Source organism: Magnolia sinica, chromosome 13, assembly GCF_029962835.1.
Source record: "Magnolia sinica isolate HGM2019 chromosome 13, MsV1, whole genome shotgun sequence".
Lineage (NCBI taxonomy): Eukaryota > Viridiplantae > Streptophyta > Magnoliopsida > Magnoliales > Magnoliaceae > Magnolia > Magnolia sinica.
Genome location: NC_080585.1, coordinates 3,240,756 through 3,257,110, shown reverse-complemented (window position 1 = coordinate 3,257,110; position 16,355 = coordinate 3,240,756). Strand labels below are relative to the sequence as shown.

General features: G+C 41.2%; 1 protein-coding gene across 4 annotated transcripts in view; it reads right to left on the bottom strand.

Moving 5' to 3' along the window:
• The window catches only part of LOC131222432 (beta-glucosidase 12-like), a 38,220-nt gene extending 21,897 nt beyond the window's left edge, over nt 1-16,323 (bottom strand). For 2 of the 4 annotated variants that reach the window (XM_058217500.1, XM_058217502.1), the window contains exons 1-3: nt 16,162-16,323; nt 15,945-16,014; nt 6,605-6,663 (exon numbers count right to left, since the gene is read on the bottom strand). In XM_058217500.1, the coding sequence (XP_058073483.1) occupies nt 6,605-6,663; nt 15,945-16,014; nt 16,162-16,320 (288 nt within the window). In that variant the 5' untranslated portion in view covers nt 16,321-16,323. The remainder of the gene's footprint in view (nt 1-6,604; nt 6,664-15,944; nt 16,015-16,161) is intronic. The other 2 variants (XM_058217501.1, XM_058217503.1) reach the window with 2 other exon arrangements.
• Nucleotides 16,324-16,355: the final 32 nt, after the last annotated feature.

The window sequence follows — 16,355 nt, the reverse complement described above, 5'->3', positions numbered from 1 at the left end:
CACCAGCCACGGGGCTGATGTGGCAGGGAGTTGCCAATTCGGTTTCCTCTCATTATCATCGCATGGGCCCCACAATGAAGTATTTATTATAACCATACTGTCTATCCATTTTTCATGATCATTTTAGAGCATTTAGAAAAAAAACCCTAATCATATCTAAAGCTCAAATGGACCACACTGAAAATAGTAGCGAGGATAATGATTTTCACCGTTAAAAAAAGCCGATTCGAATCGTACCCAACCTGATCCGACTCGGCTTCCCTGACCGAGTCGGACTCGGTTCGGTCAGGCCAACCGAGTGTCGGATCAGTTCGGGTCCTGTGTCTCGGATCGGATCTGGTTCGGATCAGGTCAGCTACATTTTGGACTAGGTCGAGTTGGACCGAATCCGATCTGACTCGGTCCAATGCGCAACTCTACTCTTAACCTTGGAAATTGATGTAATATCTTTTCTGGGAGAAATTAATGTCCACAACTTTTAAGGAAAAAACTATTTAATTATTTTATCTATCATGGGGAGGAGTAGGTTCGTTGAGATGTGGAGTCATATTTGGGGATGGGCAGCACCACTCGACCAGTCGAGTGGGCTGCTCGACTGGTTGAGGGCCGACTCGACTCAAAGTCTAGTAAGCTATAATTTTTTGGGTCTGCGGTGCTCGACCGGTCGAGGCCTGTATTCGACCAGTCGAGGTTACGCAGATTCGTTTTCGGATTTTGCACGGACTGCGGATTTTTGAGACGGTTTTGCAAGAGGTGCGAAAGAGAAGTTGCCTAAACTATAAATAGGGGTCCCTAAGACTTTTCTAGGATGACTGGAAGTTATTCTAAAGTGTGGGCAAAGAGTTTTCTCTATACATCTAAAGGAAAAAGGTTAGTATATTGCTTGTAATCTCGTTTTCTTCATAGTAGAAGTTTGCACCCGTGGTTTTTTCCCCTTATTTGGAGCTTTTTCACGTATATCTTGTCTTGTGGTTTGTTTGGTATGCTTTGATTCTACTTCTAGATTATATTTATTTCTGTTTATTGTTTGTGGGTGAGACCGTAGAGTGGATCTCGGTTCACTGCGTTGTTGGTGTGCTGTGCAACAACTGATATCAGAGTTATTGATTTAGTTCTATTGGAAGCGATAATGGAAGAAGGGAAGACTAGAATTGAGAAGTTTGATGGTTCAAACTTTGCTTTTTGGAAGATGTATATGAAGGATTATCTGAATCAGAAGGACCTCCATATTCCTCTAGGAGGAAAAGAGAAGAAATCAGAAAAGATGACAAATGATGAATGGTCTTTATTGGATCGGAAGGCTTTAGGAATGATCCGACTCTCTTTGTCTAATAGCGTCGCCTTCAATATATTTAAGGTAAAGATCACAAAAGAATTAATGGAAATCGTAGCTACGATGCATGAAAACCCTCAGCATCCAATAACGTTCATCTTATAAAATAGCTATTCAACATGAAGATATTAGATGGTGGGGGCGTGGCTGTTAGAATCTGTTGGCATTGTTTTTTAGGACGAGGTCAGGGCGTTATTGATCTTGTCCAGTTTGCAAGACAGTTGGGATGGTTTGGTAATTGCTGTGAGCAATTCTTTAGGGTCGACAAAGCTGAAATTTGATGATGTGGCCAGTCTAATTCTCAGTGAAGAATTTAGAAGAAAGACATCAGGAGTTTCAGGGGATTTAGGGAATGCTATAAACGTTGAAGGAAGAGGAAAATCACTGAACAAAGGAGGCAATAAACACGGACGTTCTAAGTCGAGGAAGAAGTTCAAGGGATCGAAAGACAAAGACGGGTGTTGGTATTGCGGTAAGAAGGGGCACACAAAACGTGATTGCAGGACGCTTAAGAAACCAAAAGGACACTCTCAAGGCGGGAAGGATTTAATAAATCTATCTGAGGAGAGTGACACAGAGGCGTTGATCTTGTCTCTTGATGCAAGGATGAGACTTGGGTCATAGACTCGGGTGCTTCGTTTTATGCTAATTCACGTAAGGAAGTTCTACGTGATTATGTGTCAGGTGACTTCGGAAGAGTCTACCTGGGTGATGATGAGTGGTGAAGTATTGTTGGAAAGGGAGATGTTCATATAACTCAGAAAGACGGAACGACCTTGAAATTGAAGGATGTCAGACATGTACCGAGTTTGAAACGGAACTTGATCTCGGTGAAGCAGTTGACCGATACCGGATATGTGACGACATTCACTAGTGATTCCTGGAATATCACAAAAGGTGACTTAGTGGTATCTCGAGGCAAGAAGGAAGGAACTTTGTATGTGACTTCAAGATCGTATAGTTCACCCGTAGTCGCATTAACTGAAATGAATAGGCAGTTATGACATCAGAGGTTGTGACATATGAATGAGAAAGGGATGAATGTGTTATTGTTAAAAGAGAAGCTAATAGGGCTAAAGTCTATTGACTTGAAATTCTATGAGGACTGCGTGTATAGCAAGTAGAAGATGGTAAGTTTTAAGAAAATAGGACGCGCTTTAAAGACGCATCTGTTGGAGCTTATAAACACTGATGTGTGGGGACCGTCATAGGTATCATCTCTTGGTGTCTCACATCATTTTATTTCTTTTATTGATGATGCTAGTAGAAAACTGTGGGTCTATTTCTTAAAGCATAAATTTGATGTATTTGATGTATTTAAGAAGTGGAAAGTAATAGTGAAAAACGAGATAGGTAAAATAATAAAATGTCTCAGATCAGATAATGAGGGAGAATACTGTGATAAGGATTTGAGAAGTATTGTGCAGCAAATGGAATCAAACATCAGAAAATGATTCTAGGGACACCGTAGCAGAACGGTGTGGCTGAGCATATTAACATGACCATCCTTGAGCGCGCCAAGAGCATGAGGTTACATGCATGCAGAGTTGCCTAAGATGTTTTGGGCAGATGCTGTGAATACTGTCGCATATCTCATCAATAGAAGTCCCTCAGCACCATTAGATGGTGGGCTACCAGAAGAAATGTGGACTGGAAAAGAAGTGAACCTTGCACATCTCAGAGTATTTGGTTGCGCTTCATATATTCACATTGATGCAGAGCACAGAAACGAGCTCGATGTGAAGTTCAGGAGGTGCACGTTTATAGGCTATGAGAAGCATGCTTTTGGCTACAGGTTTTGGGATACAGAAAACATGAAAATCATAAGAAGCAAAGATGTAGTCTTCAATGAAAAAGCCATGCATAAGGATAGTGTGCAGCAAAACAAGGCTGAGGAGAAAGAATTTGTAGAGTTGGAAGAGTTACCAGACATGGGTGTTATAGCGCTACAGAATGATCATGCACAAGAGCATTATGAGGTAGAGCCATAGAAACCGATTGTGAAGAGGTCTACTTGGGAGAGGAGACCCACGGTCCGATACTCACCCTCCTTACATTATCTACTGCTGATAGATAGTGGTGAACCAGAGTGTTTTGAAGAGGTATTACAATCAATACACGGGTTAAGTGAGAGCAGACCATTGATGATGAGATTGACTCTCTTAAGTCAAATCGTACATAAGAGCTAGTCACTCTATCTAAGGGTAAGAAAGCTCTTCATAACAAGTGAGTGTATAAACTGAAGAATGAGCATGATGGTTTGAAATGGTATAAAGTTAGATTAGTTGTAAAAGGGTTCTAACAAAAGACAGGTATCGACTTCACTGAAATATTTTCATCAGTGGTGAAAATTAATGTCTACGATTCGTATGGTCTTCAGTATAGTGGCTACAGAGGATTTACATCTAGAGCAGCTAGATGTTAAGACAACCTTTCTTCATGGGGACCTTGAAGAAGAGATATATATGCATCGGCCGACAGGATACGTGACACTAGGAAAGGAGAACAATATGTGTAGACTGAAGAAAAGTCTATATGGCGTGAAGCACGCCCCAAGACAGTGGTAGAAGAAGTTCGACAGTTTCATGTTGGGAAATGGTTTTAAGAGATGTCATGCAGATTACTGTTGCTATTTGAAGAAGTTTGATACATCGTACATCATCATTCTTCTGTACGTTAATGATATGCTTGTGGCCAGTTCAAGCATGAAGGACATCTCAGATCTCAAAAGACAATAGTCTAGAGAATTTGCCATGAAGGATTTAGGAGCTGCAAAACAAATCCTAGGCATGAGGATAAAGCGTGATAGGAAAAACAAGAAACTGGTTTTGTCATAGGCAGAGTACATAGCGAAGGTACTTGATCGATTCAATATGGGAGGTGCTAAGCTAGTTAGCACTCCATTATCCAACCACTTCAAGCTTTCTAAGGAGCAAGGTATAAAGACGAAGGAGGAACGGGACTACATGGCTAAAGTCTCACACGCGTCAGTTATTGGGAGTCTCATGTATGCTATGATGAGCATGAGGTCAGACATTGCTCAAGCACTGAGAGTTGTTAGTAGGTTCATGAACAACACGGGAAAGAACATTGAGAATCTATGAAGTGGATCCTCAGATACTTGCTAGGTACTGTGGATATAGGGTTGTGCTATGGTGGATCGGAAATCAAACTACAAGGCTATGTAGATTCAGATTTGACAGGAGATATCGATAGCAAAAGAAGCACTACAGGTTATGTCTTTAGTCTGAGTAGTGCTGCAGTCAGTTAGGTCTCTCAGTTAAAGAAGATAGTATCTATCAGTACGACGGAAGCATAATTGTTGCTGCTATAGAAGCGTGCAAGGAGATAGTGTGGATGCAAGGTTTCATGGAAGAGTTAGGTAAGAAGCAAGCAAATTGCAAGCTGTACAGTGACAGTTAAAGTGCAATACACTTGGCTAAGAATTTAACCTTTTATTTAAGGACCAAGCATTTTAACATCAGATATTACTTCATACATTTGTTACTGGAAGATAAATCGATTGCTCAGGAGAAGATTCATACAAGTGAGAATTTTGCGAATATGTTGATCAAGACGATCACACGGGAGAAGCTAAAGCTCTGTTCAACTTTGATTGGTCTTCAGGCTTGAAGATGGGGAGGTGGTGTACTCCGAATGTGGAAGACGAAGGTTTACTGCGATGTGTCTCCAAGTGAGAGATTGTTGAGATGTTGAGTCACATCTGTGCAGCGCCACTCGACCAGTCGAGTGGGCTGCTCAACCGGTCGAGGAGCTCACTCGACCGGTCGAGGGCTGGCTCAACTCAAAGTCTAGCGAGCTATGATTTTTTGGGTCCACGGTGCTCAACCGGTGAAGGCCCTAGCTCGACTAGTCAAGGGTTCGCTCGACTAGTTGAGCAGCCTACTCAACCAGTCGAGGTTACGCAGATTCGTTTCTGGATTTTGCACGTACTGCAAATTTTTGAGACAGTTTCGCAAGAGATGCGAAAGGGAAGTTGCCTAAACTATAAATAGAGGTCCCTAGGGCTTTTCTAGGGTGAATGAAAGTTATTCTAAAGTGTGGACAAAGGGTTTTCTCTATACATCTAAAGGGAAAAAGTTAGTATATTACTTATAATCTCGTTTTCTTCATAGTGGAAGTTTGCACCAGTGATTTTTTTCCCCTTGTTTGGAGTTTTTCCACGTATATCTTGTCTTGTGGTTTGTTTGGTATACTTTGATTCTACTGCTAGATTATAAATTTTTTTTTTTTGTTTATCGTTTGTGGGTCAAACCGAAGATTGGATCTCGGTTCACTGCGTTGTTGGTGTGCTGCGCAACAAGGTTTTCCATGAAAACTAATTTCCTTCTTATCTTCTTGATGTCCCAAAATTCTTGAAACTCTTGTATAATGTGCATAGATGGAACCATTTATAATATATATTTTTTTTCTAGGGTAGCATGAAAATAGACATTTTAAGACTGGCAAGAAACAAAATGTCTAATCATCCTCTTGAAACATTATTTACAGTATAGATCTCACTTTGCATTTCTTATGATTTGAGGGTAACACTTTGTAACAATAGATGGTTGTAGTAAATTGCCCCATTAAAAGGGTTAGGATCATTTGATTAACGTAATTCTCGCACACGATGGCTTATTCCTTGTTGTACAAATGAATGAATGGTTCAGGTCAGTAATGGGTTAACCCTTGTGCCATTTAAAAGATACGTGAGCATTGGTGAGATGCATGGACACGAGACTTCAACAAAACTCCACACAGACGTTTCCAAACCTTTTGAATGACATGTGAGACATCCAATCATCAACGGAGATCATTCAATAATACCAATATAGCAAGACGTGTAAAAATCATGTTGATCAAATGATCCTAATCCTTTGAATGGGGCCAATTTGTTACAATCATCCATTGTTTATGAGTTATACATCACGTGATTAAAATCATCAAACCATAGTGTTATTTTGAAATCATAATAAATACAAAGTAGGATCTATCTACTAGATGTTTTAAGATGATGATTGGAGCTATTTTATTTCTCTATTTAATCTTAGATATTTGTATTCCATGATATTGATTAGACACTAGGGATCATTAGATTGGCTTGATTTTTACTCGATGACTTGCTCTTGATTTCATGAATGAATGAATGGTACAAATCTATGATGGGTTACCTAATAGGCCATTTAAAAGCTTAGCATGAAGTTGGATGTTAGCATACACCCCGTTGTCTTATCCTGTAAGAATAATAAAACAAAAGCAACAGCTGACCTTGTAACGATGATAAGAATCCACAGCTATGTCTCCATTGCTTCGGTCCTTTATTTTGTCTGCTCCCACAAGGCACACGCATCTTTTGTCAATGGCCCACTAAGGGAATGGCTAATATAAAATGAGACATCACTTTGATCTTTCTCCCACTTGACCTGACACGTGGCAGGGAGTGTATCTGGGCTGACCATTTAGTGGATCCCATGTGTGCCGCCCTGGGTTGAAAATTGCACAGCACGGATCATCCAATCCATTAATTTTTCCTGTTGAATCCTGACTGCTAACTATTTCCATTTTTAGAACATGCTGATCATATGGCCAAGAAAGTACACTCTGAACAATTTTCAGCCCTCGGACATGGAAGGATCACTAGATGGAGAGTTTGGATCTTGGCCTACCTGCCATTTTTAAAAAGGAATTATATATATATATATATATTACCTGACAAATATGGAATTTATATTTTGGTACGTTTTTCAAAACGTGGAAGGATCACAAAATGAAGAGTTTGGATCTTTGCCTACCTGCCATTTTTAAAAGGGAGTTCTACAGAAGAGAAAAAAAGAAAAAAAAAAAAAGAAAAGAAAAGAAAAAGAAAACTACCTAAAAAATATGGAATTTATATTCCAGTAGCTTGTTTCAGAAAACTACCTTGTTAATCTATATAATTACCATTCCACTGCCGGAGAAAATGGGTTGGTGGCTCAGGTGAGTCTCACTGTCATGTATATGTAAAATTCACCTAGATTGCCAAGTGTGTCACACCATGTTTGGCAAAGTTGGCAAAAATCAGCGCTATTTCTCATTCAAGTGTACCACATGATCATCGAAAACAGTGTACATAGCAACAGTCACCGTCCAAACTATTTCCTTTCTGTGGTGAATTATAGATGGGTTTGATTGTTGGGCTCTAGACAAAAAAATTTTGTGTGGAATATAATGGTTGGAGTTGATTGCATATAATTATTATGGTGGGGCCCGCCAGCCCGCCAAAATCAAGGGTGACCATCTCTTCTAAACTATTCCCTTGAATGTGGTCCGCTGGAATCATATGCTAGGGTTTTTTTTAAAAAAAATTCTCTGTGCACACAGGTGAAGAGGACAGCTTTATTTTTTGCAGGCCCACTGTTATACACATGCGAAATCAACTCCAACCATTAGATGTGTAACCTTACTTTACAACTAGAGTAAGAAAATCAGGCTGGCTTGTGATTCAAGTGGGCCAGGCCAACCAAAATAGTTGGAAGAGATGTTCACTAAGATTTTTACGGGTCCAACATGATGAATTATATGAAATGCACTTCAACCATTAGTTGTTGTTGGCGTGAGTTGTCAATTAAGAGATTATAGGGAAAAAAATCAAATCAAAGATATTCTAGTCCTGAAAATCTGTATAGCGTAATCTGTATAGCTAAGAATAGTGTAGAAAATCTCTCTATAAACGTATACAATACCTTTGTAAATCATGAATGAGAAATACACTGAAAAGCAATTATGACATGGTATCAGAGCCAATCACGATCTGACCCATATTCACGCCTATCTATTACTAGCTTCTAAACCTCCTTCCGCCTACCACCCTCTCCTATGCAATCCAACATAACACCAACCCAGATGGATGAATCTCCCACCGACCGGATTCTTTCTGAATTATTCACTTCCAAGATGGCCGAAGCTCTGTCCAAAGCTTAGGCCCCAACCGTGACCTCTGAACCCGTGGCTCTACCGATTAGCATCAAGTTGGATGGTTCCAACTATGGCTTATGGTCCCAAGTTGTCGAGATGTACATCTCCGGCAAAGACAAGTTAGGCTACATCAATGGCGAACTGACCCCGCCATCTCCTACCGATCCGTCCTTCCGCAAATGGCGCACTGACAACGCCATTGTCAAAGGATGACTAATCAACTCCATGGATCCGACTTTAATTAGAAATTTTATTCATTTTCCCACGGCTAAACAGGTGTGGGACTCTGCTGCCACCACCTATTTTGATGGTCGTGATACATCCCAGGTTTATGATCTCCGGCGCCGTGTCTCACGTCTCCACCAAGCAGGTGGATCCCTGGAAAAATACTACACTGACTTGCAAGGACTTTGGCGTGAGATTGATTTTCGACGTCCAAATCCAATGGACTGCCCTGCTAACATTTAAAGGTATAATAATCTCCTCCAAGAAGATCGGGTCTATGTCTTCTTGGATGGCCTTGACGACAAGCTGGACAACATCCACAGTGTCGTGTTGCAGCTATACCCATTTCCCACCGTGGAGCAAGCTTATGCTCATGTCCGTAGAGAGGCCCTTCGCTAGGTGGTGATGAACGCAGGTGATCATGAACCTCCAGGAGCTGTGCTTGCTTCGAGAGGCCTCAAGCTTGGGTTCTCTGGATTGACTCCCCAGCATCATGGAAAATCTGTCTCTAAAGGCCGATCCTCATCTGACAGTCTCAAATATTCTCACTGTGGCAATATGAAGCACACACGTGACAACTGTTTCCAGTCGCATGGATACCCTGATTGGTGGCACGAACTCCAAGCTAAGAAAAATGGGATACTGCTGGTACGGCTGAAGGCACAGGTAAGGCTGCTGTAGCGGCACCGAACCTTGTCTCTCTCTAATCCCACCCACCGTCTCTTCCCAACAAGACTTTTCCCTTATGGATCAAGGTAATCTCTGTCACGCCTTGCTTAGTCATCGCAAAGATGTTGACCGTGGTGATTGACTTCTCGACTCTGGAGCCACGGACCATATGACTTTTGATCCAGCGGATCTCTCTCACCACTCATCTCCATGGCGCACTAGCATTGCAAATGCCAATGGGGTGATCTCACCGGTCACAAGGGTCGGATTTGTGACCCTATCACCCTCTCTTCATTTATCCCATACTTTACTTGTTCCCTCCTTGTCCCACAAGTTATTGTCTGTTAGCCAAATTACTACAGAGCTACATTGTGTGGTGTTAATGTTTTATAATTTTTGTCTTATTTAGGATATTCTCTTGATTATACTATATGAAAGATTTCAGTTCGGGTCGAGCACATCACGTATCTTCTTCGCCTGGCTCCAAGACTCGACAGATTTGGTTGTGGCATCGTCGTTTGGGACACCTATCATTCGGGTATCTACGACATTTGTTTCCTACTTTATTTTCCAATGTTGAGACCTTTGAATTTACTTGTGATACTTGTATTTTAGCCAAGAGTCATAGGGCTACTTATCCATTAAGCATGAATAAAAGTGATACCCCTTTTGCTTTAATCAATTCGGATGTATGGGGACCATCTCCCTTATCTATTGTCTCTGGTATACGCTGGTTTGTGATATTTGTTGATGACTGCATCCGCATGACCTGACTATACTTGTTGAAACATAAGGATGAATTTTTTCAGATCTTTTAGTCTTTCCATGCTATGATTAAGATCCAGTTTTCCACTCAGATCCGGATTCTCCGTTCTGACAATGGTAGCGAATATGTTAATCACCACTTTCATGCTTATTTCCAGCATCATGGCCTTATCCACAAGACCTCATTTCCTCAGACTCCACAACAGAATGGGGTCGCTGAGTGAAAAAATCGCCATATTCTTGAGACTGCCCGGGCTCTCCTCCTCGACGCATTTGTCCTCACCCGACATTGACCCGGTGCTGTTACTACTGCTGTCCATTTGATCAACCGCCTTCCCTCAAAAATCTTAAATTTTCAAACTCCATTACTGTCGCTGGCAACCTCGGTCTCTCTTCCTACAGCCGCAATGCTCCCTCCTCGCATATTTGGATGTGTGGCCTATGTACACTTTCCTAAGAACCAGCGCACCAAACTTGACTCATGTGCTCTTCGGTGCCTCTTCTTGGGTTATGCTGTGCATTAAATAGTCTACTGCTGCTATGACCCCACTACTCAGCGTACCTATGTGACTATGGATGTCACTTTTCTGGAATCTGTATCATCTACCCTTCCTCGGCCTCCACTTCAGGGGGAGATGAAGAGTTGAAGTGGCTAACCTTTGAATGACTTGAAGATCAGAATAATACATCAATAATTAGCGAGGAATCAACGGATACATCTTCAGGGCCTGACATATCCTCTGAATATAGAGGACCTCCGGAAACTAAGCTTACACCATTACGAGAAGCACTAGAATCCCCCTCGTCTCTTAATACCTGCAAGTCCATTTCTTGAGAATATTCCTGAGGTAAGTAATATTGGAACACCCTCATTTATAAATAACATAGATACTTCCGTTGGGTATAAGTTACCCTTCAGGCATAACCAGGGCAAGCCACTGAATAGATATTCTCCAGACATTGAGGAAAGAAGGGTGAGATATCCAATTGCTGACTATGTTTCCACCGAAAAGTTACCTGAGCCTCTCAAGATATTCTCACATGAGCTTTCCGCATGTCATATTCCCACTACAGTTCAAGAAGCATTAATGGATCCTAAGTGGACCAAAGCAATGGAGGAAGAAATGGGGGCACTACTAAAAAATCAAACATGGACCTTGGTTCCACTACCCCAAGGGAAGAAGACAATCGGTTGCAGGTGGGTCTTCTCTGTTAAACACAAGGCAAATGGATCTATAGAACGATACAGGGCAATGCTAGTTGCAAAAGGATACACTCAGACATATGGTGTAGATTATCAACAAAACTTTTGACCGGTAGCTAAACTAAATACAGTCAGGGTTCTGCTATCTCTCGCAGCCAACCTGGATTGGCCGTTGCATCAGCTTGATGTAAAGAATGCATTTCTTCATGGTGACCTTGAAGAGGAAGTCTGCTACATGGATACTCCTCCAGGCTACACAACATCCTCAAAAATTGAAGTTTTTTGCAAATTGTAGCATGCACTGTATGGACTGAAACAATCACCTCAAGCATGGTTTGGGCGGTTCAATCAAGCAATGAAGAAGTATGGCTTCTATCAAAGTAATTTGGATCATACATTATTTCTGAAGCACCAACAAGACAAGGTAATAGCTTTAATCATATATGTCGATGATATGATCATCATAGGAGATGATACAGAGGAAATTGTTAGGCTTCAGAAACAATTGGCAATCGAATTTGAGATGAAAAATTTGGGAGGACTTAAATATTTTTTGGGAATAGATGTGGCTAGATCAAAGTAAGGTATAATTCTTTTCCAGCAAAAATATATATTAGATTTACTATGCGATGTTGGAATGTTGGATTGTAAGCCAACAGACACTCCAATTGTTAAGAATCACAAGCTCGGAGAATATCCACGCCAAATGCCAATAGACAAAGGAAGATACCAGATGTTAGTTGGGAAACTTATTTACCTCTCACATACCCGCCCTGATATTGCTTATGCAGTAAGTGTTGTAAGTCAATTTATGCACCAACCTAATAAGGATCATATGGAAGCAGTGGTCTGGATTTTGAGATACTTAGAATCCTCCCCGGGAAAATGGCTTATGTTTTCAAAAAGTAACCATCTCATAATTAATGGTTATACAGATGCAGATTGGGCGGGGAACACCATAGACAGAAGATCCACCTCTAGCTATTTCATGTTTGTTGGGGGGAATCTTGTTACATAGAGGAGTAAGAGGCAAAAGGTTGTGGCATTATCAAGTGCGGAAGCAGAGTTCCGTGGATGGCTAAAGGACTTTGTGAACTTCTATGGCTTAGAAGACTTTTAACGGAAATTAGATTTGCTCCTACCTCTGAGATGGACCTTTTTTGCGATAACAAAGCAGCTATCGCAATTGCTCACAATCCTATCTAGCATGATCGCACTAAACACGTGGAGATTGACGGACATTTTACTAAAGAAAATCTCGAAGCTAAAATAATTCGGTTTCCATTTGTGAAGTCCGAAGATCAACTGACGGATATTCTTACAAAGGCCGTATCAAGCAAAGAGTTTTACAACTCACTAGACAAGTTGCGTATTGAAGATTTAGATGCTTCCACTTGAGGGGGAGTGTTGGCGTGAGTTGTCAATTAAGAGATTATAGGGAAAAAATCAAATCAAAGATATTCTAGTCCTGAAAATTTGTATAGCGTAATCTGTATAGCTAAGAATAGCGTAGCAAATCTCTCTATAAATGTATACAATACCTTTGTAAATTATGAATGAGAAATACACTGAAAAGCAAGTATGATAGTTGCCACACCAAAATTTGTGTGAGGGCCTAAAAATCAGACTCATTCATGATTTATATGGGTCGTACTAAGGATAAAAAGTTTGGAATACGAATAGTTGCCCTACTGTTTTATGTTTTAGGACCCTGGCATAACATGAGGTTATGACCGTAGATTTTAAATAAAAGTCATGATGAGGCGTACTCAAGGAGCCAAGCCATTTGTTAGCTATGGCCACACAGTGGGCAAATTTTTTTTTTTAAAGGAAGAAAGTATTCGAATGTAATTATACTGATTAATGTCGTTGCTTATGAAAATGTTTTTAAAATGAATGTAATTACTGCACATGCTTTTGAAAATGTTTTAAAAACGTCTTGAAAGAAGGCACCGGAGTTTTAAATTCCATATTAATTAGGCGACGTTTTTTTTTTACGGACGCGGATTTCCTGGGAAAGCCTTTCGCAGGAAGTTCCTGCATTGGGAATGCAGGTGGGGCCTACCATAATGTTTGTCAGGAATCCACTCCGTCCATCCCTTTTGTGAGATAATTTTAGGAGATTGGACCAAAATTGAACAGGATCCAATACTCAAGTGGGCCGTACTAAAAGAAAATGTATTTAGGGAAATTCCTACCGTTGAAACCTCCTTGGGTTCAACAGTGATGTTTACATTCCATCCACACCGTTAATAACGTCATTCCTACTGGGTTGAACTGAAAACACAAATATTATCATGATTCAAAACTTTTGTGGCCCCATGAATATTTCAACTGTGGAAGTTTAATTATCACGTTTTCGGAGCACTTGAGCATTGGATACGATTCATCTTTGGCCTCATGCCCTAAAATGAACTCACAAAATGGATGGATGGTGAGGATTTCTCACAAACATCCCAGTGGGCCCCACGTGCGTTCCCATCGTAGGAACTTCCTGTGAAAGGCTTTCGTAGGAAATCCGCGTCCTTTTTTTACCATTCACTTTTTTAAAATGACTCACCTACTCAAAAGTGGCACTCACGGAGGTAGTGGATTGGCTGGTGTACCGCACACCAGTGATATGGTTGGTGTGTTGACTTCACTAAGTTCTATGGGTCCTACTATGAGGTATGTGTTATATCCCAACTGTCCTTTCATTTTCAGAGCTAGTCCTAAGGCTTGAATCAAAAAATAAGACATATCCAAAGATCAAGTAGACCACACTAGAAAAAGCTGTGGGAATTGAACATCTACCATTGAAAGCCTTTTGGGGTCACATAAGTTTTTGATCCATGTGATATTTGTTTTTCCTCTTCATCTAGATCTGTGTAACCTTATCAATAGATTGGATGGAAAATAAATGTTATAGTGGGCCATTTGAATGTTTTAATGGTGAGAATCATTGTCCCCACTTCTATTTCTGATGTGGTCCACTTAAGCATTGGGTATGTATCTTTTTTGTATCATGCTCTAGAATGATCTCGAAAAATGAATGAACGGTGTGGATATAACAAATACATCATTTTGGGGCCATGTAACTTTGATCTACTTTGAACCGTTCTTACAAGTCGGAGTGGATTACATGCCGACTGGTTGAGCAGCGAGTCGGCTACTGAAGTGATGTCACCAAGTTCTATAGTTCCCACTATAATGTATGTGTTGTATCTACACTGTCCATTCATTTTGAGATATCATTTCAGGGCATGATTCAAAGAATGGGAGGCAGATAAAAATCTGTAGTGGACCCACCACAGAAAATAGTGGGAAGAGTGATTCCCACAGTTGAAACTATACTAACGCCCACCATAATGTTTATTTGAAATTTAACCTGTTCAAAAGTAAAAAATGACACGAAAGAAAGGGGGAAACAAATTTCAGATTGATTTAAAACTTTTGTAGCCTTTAGAAGTTTTTAACGGTGAGCATCACCGTCCCCACTGTTTTCTGTGCTGGAGTCAAACGGAGCTTTTGAGTTAACTCATTCTTTGGATATTGCCTTAAAATGATATCTCCAAATGGATGGAAGGTGTGGATACAAAACAGATGAGGCGAACTTGGTGACGTCACTTCAGCAGCGAGTCTCCCTAGTCAACTTTACCGTAGCTAATCTGCGCCCCGTCTACGACACGACACGACACGTACCCACGCCAGCCTATCCGCTTCCCTCATGGAGGGGCAGATTGGGAACCGAGCGGACGCGGATTGCCTCCTATGGGGCCCACTGTAAAGTAAGTATTTTATCCACGCCGTTAATTTCTTTTCTCATATAATTTTAAGATATGTAAGTAAAATTGAAGCAGGTCCACACCTTCAATGGACCACACGGGAGGTAGCCACAGTGATAATGACACCCACCGGTGAAACCTTTCTAAGGGCCACCGTGATGTTTTTTTATCATCCAACCTATTAATAAAGTCATGTAGACGTGGATGAAGTGAAAAACCAAATATTATCTTGATCCGAAACTTCTCCAGCTCCCAAGAAGCTTTTAATGGTGGAAATTAAATCCCCACTTTGTGGTCCACTTAAGTCTTGTACCTTTCTCAATGTTTGTCTAATACCTTAAAATGATACGAGAAAAGCGATTAACGGCTTGGATAAAACACTTACATCATGGTGGACCCCACAGAGCCCTGCCTGGACGGATTACCGTCCGGGCGGGGGTAGGACGCAATCCGCGTCCGAATTGAGCATGGACGCGGATTTCCTGCCGAAACCTTTCGCAGGAACGCGCTGGAAACCTACGTGGGGCCTACCGTGATGTTTGTGAGAAATTCACTCCGTCCACCGTCCATCCGTTTTGTGGGCTCATCTTGGTATACGAGGCCAAAAGTGAAAAGCATCCAAGACTTCAGACATATGGAGCATATGTCTAAATTATAGTGGTCAAGCAGGCCTGACCATCCATTATTATTATTATTTTTAAATTATTATTATTATTATTATTATTTTTTAAATGGTCCTTCGACGGTTGGGTCCATGAATTGGACGGTCAGGGTTTCTGCACAACTGTGCCTTGTGTTTGGTTTAGTGCCAGCACCGTTCTTGAAATGGCGGTAAACTACGACAGAAGTCTGCCTCTTGGGGTGATATTTCTAATCGAATGTTGCCGTTTACTGTTTTCTTTGCAACTTTTGGGTTATTAAGCTCCCAACAGATGGACGCTTCCGATCATCTGAACATGAACATGGAGAGAGAGAGAGAGAGAGAGAGAGAGAGAGAGAGAGAGAGAGAGAGAGAGAGAGAGAGCACCTGGGTGTGCGCGCGTATAAGTATCCCATATGCTGATGCCTTTGCCGTCTTCGTCAGCTGCTCCTTCATACTGTGAAACCATATGATCCTTACAAATGTAAAAGTGGTTTTGTCTAGAAGCTTCTAGAAGCCTCTGTAGAAGCTTCCAGAAAGATGAGAGAGAGAGAGAGAGAGAGAGAGAGAGAGAGAGAGAGAGAGAGAAACGTGCACAGCGAACCTGATAAGATGATGACGCGGTCCCGAAAAGGAAGCCCGGCGGGAAGGAGCTCCGGTTTATCGGAGGTCGGTCCTCACGTGTTGGGGCACCTCCAACACGTGATAAGGAGCCCAGCAAAAGGAGGAGTAGAAACAGGAAAGGCCCTCCTACATGCGCCATCACAGAAGTATCTCTTCTCCCTCTCTCAATCACTT